General features: G+C 35.5%; 1 protein-coding gene across 1 annotated transcript; it reads left to right on the top strand.

The window, feature by feature from the left end:
* Positions 1 to 626: 626 nt before the first annotated feature.
* Positions 627 to 2,327, top strand: LOC137933600 (cytochrome P450 6B5-like). The gene has a single exon (XM_068777616.1). The coding sequence runs from the start codon at positions 798 to 800 to the stop codon at positions 2,292 to 2,294; it is 1,497 nt and encodes a 498-aa protein (XP_068633717.1). The 5' UTR covers positions 627 to 797; the 3' UTR covers positions 2,295 to 2,327.
* The last annotated feature ends 5,017 nt before the right edge of the window (positions 2,328 to 7,344 follow it).

The raw sequence follows: 7,344 nt of genomic DNA, 5'->3' as shown, positions 1-7,344 counted from the left end.
GATACAATAATATTTTTTTTTAAAAAAAAGCGACTCCGGAATGAAAAGATCAACTAACTAAATTTGGGGAATTATAAAATAATGTCCATGTGTGTGTGTGTGTCAATTTGCTCACACGCCAGATATTGTTGCACTATTCAAGCATAAGGGAACTATTTTTCTCAAAAACTGTGAAATTATTTTAAAATAATTTATACATTTTATACTGTAGCAAAACAATCAGTGGAACACAGATGGTAACATCGTCATTATTTAAAGAATTATTAAGTGGTCTTATATGAGTTAACTGAAATGAAATGCGATTAATTTTCTACACACTTTGATGAATATAAGTTTTTTCAGATACTACTACATTTATTCCCTGGTATTATAGTTATCTGGTATGATGGTATCAGTGCCGCCTATTAACAGTCATCATCGTAATTTCAATAATAGGACATAAGAGGAAGTTATGTAAGAAGTCGGTTTAAAACGTACTATTAACAATACCAGATATTAATAATTCAATATGTTTCTTTGTAACAATAATTTGCCAGAATAGGCACTTCATAGTGAAATACTCTTTGATTGTTTCAATTATTTCTGTTTAATAATAATAATGTGTCCAGACAATGTCGGTAGATAACAGCGTGCGCTCGTACTTCGTTCCAAGCAGTTTGGAATCGTTTGACAGAACAAATTCGTTCGATAATACCGTGTTCTGTGATTTATTAAACAAAAAATTCCTAATTGAGCAAATTGTGTATAAATTGTAAATGTTGTGAAATTTTCTCACACATACTCAACCACTTTTAATAATGTTGCTCTTTCTGGTATTACTAACTGCTGTTGTGATATTGACGTATATTTACGTTAACAGAAAATACAATGAGAGGTACTGGAAGAGACGCGGCGTCAAATACTTCGCAGAGAGTAAGACCTTTGGAATTTTTTGGGATTACATAGTGAAGAATCGACCAATGTTTGAGTTGTTCAGCGACATATATAAGAAATACGCTGACGAACCAGCAGTTGGAATGGCCTCCTTCTCCGCGCCAAACCTCTTCGTAAGGGATTTAACAAACGTCCAACATGTGCTTCATCTCGATTTTAAGTCCTTCAGCCATAGAGGAATCGACGTTGCAGAGGAGGACAAACTCGCGGACAGCATTCTCTTCATGAATGGCAAGAGGTGGAAGCTGATGAGACAAAGTATGACGCCACTTTTCACTGCAGCCAAATTAAAGAACATGTACTACATTATGGATAGAAGCGGTCTAGATTTCGTCGACTATTTGAACAAGCATCCGGAAAAACTGAACGGTAATATTTTTGATACCTTAACGACGTTTTGTTGCGCTGCCATTGTGGCGTCCATTTTTGGTATAGGAACAGAATCTATTTTCGATTCACCTTTCCTAACAACTGCCAGAACAGCTCTGGCTCCAACATTCTGGAGCAATTTCAAATTCTCCCTATCGTCGATTAGCCCTACGTTGTTTAAGGCCTTAAAACTGAAATTATTTGGTGAACATGAAGACTTTTTCATTAGTGTAATCAAGCAAGTCATACGTCAAAGAGAGAAGGAGAATGTAAAGAAACATGATTTCGCTGATATCTGCGTTAGTTTGCAGAAGCAGGGGATATTGTATGATCTCGAGACAGAGTATGAACTGAAGCCAACAGACGAACTGATGGCCGCTCAGGCGTTCTTTTTCCTGGTGGCAGGAGTAGACCCTAGTGCAAGCGCAATGTTCGCTTCGTTATTGGAATTAGGAAGAAACCCTGAAATAATGAAACGTGTTCACGATGAAATCGATCATGTTTTCGAGAAAACAAATGGCAAATTGACTTATGACGCTGTAAATGAAATGGAATATTTAGAAAAAGTCGTGAATGAAGGAATGAGGAAGTACCCTCCAGTTGGATTCCTTTCCAGAAGGTGTGTCGAAGACACAGTATTACCCGTAGGAAATATAAAAGTCGACAAAGGCACCAACGTGTACACTCCTGTATATGATATACATCGTGATCCTACATACTATCCGGAACCAGATGTTTTCGATCCCGAGAGATTCAATAACAAAACATTACCGATTACTTACATGGCATTTGGCAAAGGCAACAGGCTGTGTATCGGATCCAGATTTAGTAGGCTCCAGATCAAAACTGGCCTTGTTCATATGCTAAGATATTTCACACCACGAACCAAAATAAATGGAAAAGAAATTATTTACAAAAAGTTATCGTTCCAAGTGAGACCTGATAACGTTGATGTCAAATTATTGCCTGGAATAAATAAAAATAGTTCATAATCAACTAAGCGAAATTATGCTGTACGTAGAAATTTATATTTTTATTAAACATGTTTGTATTGTATTTGTAATTTTTATAAAATAAATATGAATATTGATTGAATAAAAGTTTTTTGATTTCTCTATTTACTGCCACCTATTAAAATTAAAAGCATGAGAACTATTTCAAAGCGACTATTGTCTGTCAAAGTGCTCAATAGATGGCGTGAATTTATATTAATGAAAGCTAAAAATGTTAACATCATATTTTCTACCATGACATAATTTGTACAATAGCAATAGCAATCAAATATTTTTAAAGTGTGATAAAAAAATACTATATGTTATTTCGCTTAATATGAAATAATCATCACGAATACAGTACCAATTTAAACTCCAGGCAATACTAAAGTTCCCATGTCATTTACTTCATTTATATTAAAGTTTTAGGAGTTAATTTAATTTATAATTTTACACCTATATAAATTAAATAAGTAAGAATGAAAGACAGTTTACTTAATTAAAAATTTCATGATTTCAAATCTTGGCGTCTTGAGATTCCTTTTTTATCATCGTATGCTAGTGTTTGCTTTAGCCAAGCACGAAGAACATCAGTACAGGTACAGGCACATCATGAAGTGACGGCACTTGGACCCTCAACGGAGTATTAGCGATCTATCACTCGAAACTTGTTTGGCATTCCGTTTGAATAGTAGGACTTTAGGCAAGGGGTGATTATGCTAGGCGCTATGGTATATATCTTTATGAGAATGTACCGTATTATTATGAATTTCTTAGATAATATTTCAATGAAGATGTTTGTCAAACCACAGAGTGGACAGGTGACAGGCGAGTCATAGTTTAGATTGTAGAGAAAACAAGTTGTAATAATATATAATACTTGTATTTTATAAGTGGAGCCTTACAAGAAGCCTCGAAGGTTACCGAGAGCAATGGTGAGGTCTATGCTCTGAGTTTGGGAGTAGATCTATATGAAGATATATAAACGTAGATGTACAGATAACTTATAATCAAAACGTTACGCTGAATTAAACACTAAGGGTAATTACGTGGCATCGTAGTCAACGCGGAAGTGAGTTACGGTGACGCCCGGCCATCTCGTTACACGTGTACTGAATACAAATATAACAGAAAACCAGTAATTTCTAAAATAAACAGAGAAACACTAAATAATCGATTTGCCAACAATTACGAAATAGGGGCTTCTTCTTATTTTTTTAAGCCGATAGACTCAAGGCATATGCCTTACCCAAAGATCGCCACTATGACCGGATTTGCAGTCCAAATCCAGGGTCTTCCCATGATCTTCACTTTGTCGTCGGTCCACCCAGTGGATGAGCCTTCTCACTCCACGTCTACAGACTCGTGGTCGTCACTCAAGAACCTTTTGGCCCCAACGGCTATCGGTTTTATGAGCGATATGCTCACACAAAAGGCCTTTTTGTTTTGGCGGCCCTCTTGTATGGACGTATATACTCCCTGCGGTGACTATCAAGGTAGCTGCATCAGAACATATTAAAGTATGGCATGACTAACGCTTTATTTCAGGAAGCCTTTGGTAATTAATATACTTCGGTTAGCAATAACCTCTAGAGCCCGATTTCAATTTGACGTTGATTTATAGGATATTTGTAAAATTTTAAAATTGAAATTTATGAATTTTGAAAATAGAACTAATTTCTGACAGTTTGGTCTGGTAAATTTAAAATATATAATATTTAATACCCGCAAACAAATTGTGTCACTCATATAAAAAAAACCTACAGGAACATTGTTCGTTTTATGTTAGGCCAAATATTGTTACAATGAATTTATTTTGGATACTTTATAAATCATTAAACTAAACACAGCTTTCGATGTCTCTAACGCCGAGCGTGCAATACAATACATGCGGCGTGGATTGGCCCTCCACTAGTAGTACATCGCCGCCAAATATATTGTCGCTAGGTCGTTGGAAGCGGGCAACGCAAGACCGCTTATCGTGGCGATTTTTGAGAGAGGCACATTCCTTGCAAGACACTCGGCTTTTAAAGAAGATGGAGAGGAGGATAGGATGAGGAGAAGAGGATGGATAAAGTTCCATATTAAATGGTTTTTGGTCTGAACAGTGACATTTACCACTATAAGAATACGAAAACATTCACAGAAAAATTATAAATTATACTATTCAATAAATACCTGTGTAGTTATGCCTTATAAATTGCACGTGATACTAAAAAAAAAACATTAGAAATACTAAGGTCAATATGGCGCTTAAATTACATTAAATAGTAAATAAATATTTGTATAAAATATAATAAAACACCGTCTCAATGTCAATGGTTTGTTTTTTCGTTTAATTGAGTGTGAAACGACCTTAATGGACATTAATTGCTTGCTCGCAGAGGGAATTCCATAAAATAATGGATTCACTTCACACCGCTTATCGGCGCTAACTGATCAGTGTATAGTACGAGACCAAATCTATTATAATGGATTTATGATGAATGTGATATAATAAAACATGAGAGTTCTTCTTCGCAAAGAGTAAGAGAAGATATTTGTGAGGCATCGTCAATATACAATCACATATCGTACCTCATTTTAAAATCCTCCTCATTAAATGTATATGTGTATACGGGATGGTTGATAAAACATACGAAAGCTTTTAAGGGGTGTATACATTCACCTAAATGGGTACGCCAATGGCACACACACGCCATTTAAAACTTTTGCACTTATTTTAAAATCAGCCCGTATAAAATGATCACTTTAAAGTACGTAACATTCATTTGTTTTTTCTATTAGAATGAGAGAGGCCAATATCCTCTGGTAGTGCAATCCGCAAAGACAGATTGTCGTTCCTACCCACTGGCGCCCACTGGCGTGGGCCTCACCCAAAGATATATATAGGGGGATATACCATAATCGCTACGCTTGGAAGGCGTGTTGACATACACATCCTCTGAAAACGTGTTTTTAAGCAATGCCATTGCTATCTCCAATATAAATAACGCACCAAGTGTGTAATATATATAATGGAACCCGCAACCCACCATCGCAATTCTTACTCCTCTATCTCTCTATCTCTGTGTCCCTACAAAATTAATTACTACTTTCATTTTACAGGAGGCCTTTGACGTTGATTTATTGTACATACTGTATATGCATATATACTTTTCACATAGTTTATCCCATTTTTGTTATAAAATAAATCATATTATAGAAACTTTTTTGTGGCTATAAAGTTAGGTATACAAAAGTAAACAAAGTGATAATTGAAAAGTGATCTTATTATAAAAAAAGCTTGTTAAAATTTTATGCGAACAGAAAATCAGTTTAAAGTGGAAGGTAGCTTTTATTTTTAGATTTTAAAGCAAACGTTTTTCCTTTAATTATTCTAAAATATCGTCATTATTTTTCTAAAATATTGTTATTACTTCTAGCATATGCGTAATATATTAGACACCGTCTAATATATTACAACAGTTTACAGTGATAATAGGATGTAATCTAACTAAAACACCTATAGGTTTCACGTGTAATTTTAAATTAAACCGTTTAGAACCTAAGTCAAATGGACAGTCAGTTAAACGAAGGCCATGACACTTAACACAAGGTTAGCTAAGTTCTTGCTAAGTTGTTTTACGTAACTGTTTTAATTGTTTAGCGCACAGTCTCATGGGGCCTGGCGTCAATCCTTGTATCACATCGTAAGGATTAAAATTTATTTTAAATGTATCTCTTACATATAATGAAGAGTTTCTTGAAGAGCGCAATCCGCGCTGAACACAACTGCATTTGGCAGGCTAGATACGAGAACTCGGCTCAGGGTCGACATACCATAGGACTCTTTTCGAAACTCACCGACATAAACAAACTGCGAAAACTTATCAAGACATCTTTCCATCTCACACATTTACTAAGCGGGCACGGGTACCGCAAGCAGTACCTGCACCGTTTTAAAATAATCGATAATGAGACTTGCCCATGTGACTCCACGGTACAGACTTTTGTTCACTTACTCAGACACTGCTCCCGATTTGCATCCAAAAGACGTAACCACGTGACCTTATGTGAAAACCTTAATATAACTCCGTTCAACTTACCCAACCTTCTCAAGAAAAAATCTACAGCAGAATCTTTTGATGAGTTGGCCCGGCAAATCCGCTGTAACCGGTCTGTAGCGCTTGGGCAGCGACTTGAAAAAACATTATGTAGCAACTAATGTATAATTGAGTATTCCAAATTGTATTGTTAATATGTAAATTTCAGCTGTATTTACCCATAAGAGAAACTTGAGTAAGAAAAATTGTAAAAAAAATTATAAAACGCTATTGTGCCTCGCAGCTGGGAGAAGAAAGATTCGTATCAAACAGCGGAAACCCTCTCCCAACTGTCTGCGTTTAATTTAAGCGAGAAATAAATGTTGTAAAAAACACTAGCGATACAAATTAGAATTAATAAAAAAAAACACATAATAAAGAGTTTTGATTATAAGAGAGAGTCATCATCAACATTAACATGAAGCGATCCGTATTCAGCGTGGGTGGATGGATGTTCTTCTCTAAGCTTGGCGATCCATATTCTGTTCTGCGCGCTTATTATTTATTCGGTCTCATAAAGAAAGGTTCTTATAAACAGAAATTACGGTAAAATTACGCGAGAAAATAAAATACAATAATTTTATTTTCCCATGCAAACCATGGTGAAGAAAAACTTTAAAATCTGAATATCAACTTCAACTATTGTACGAGTAAGTTTGACAGCGATTAAAACTAAAAGTACATACAGGGATTACCTTTGATACGCCTTAAAAAATAAGAAAATATTAACATTATATAATACATGAATGTTATCTTTAAACCCACTTTTTCGTTAGCACTCGTCGTCATTTCAGGCAATAGACGCCCATGAAAAACCATAGGCCTTCCCCAAAGATATCAATGGAAGCATATGCCATAACTGCCACTAGGCAGGTAGGTTGACAGTCGCAGTTTAGTATTACGGTATACAGAGGACGCTGTTGCCTAACCTTTTAAAACTTGTTTTTGAGTAGTGATAATCCTGT

This window comes from Battus philenor, unplaced genomic scaffold, assembly GCF_028537555.1.
Source record: "Battus philenor isolate CCGP_79_NKW_IND1 unplaced genomic scaffold, ilBatPhil1.0.hap1 SCAF_13, whole genome shotgun sequence".
NCBI classification, from domain to species: Eukaryota; Metazoa; Arthropoda; class Insecta; order Lepidoptera; family Papilionidae; genus Battus; species Battus philenor.
Note: the sequence above shows the minus strand (reverse complement) of the source record. Positions and strands in the feature narration are given on the sequence as shown.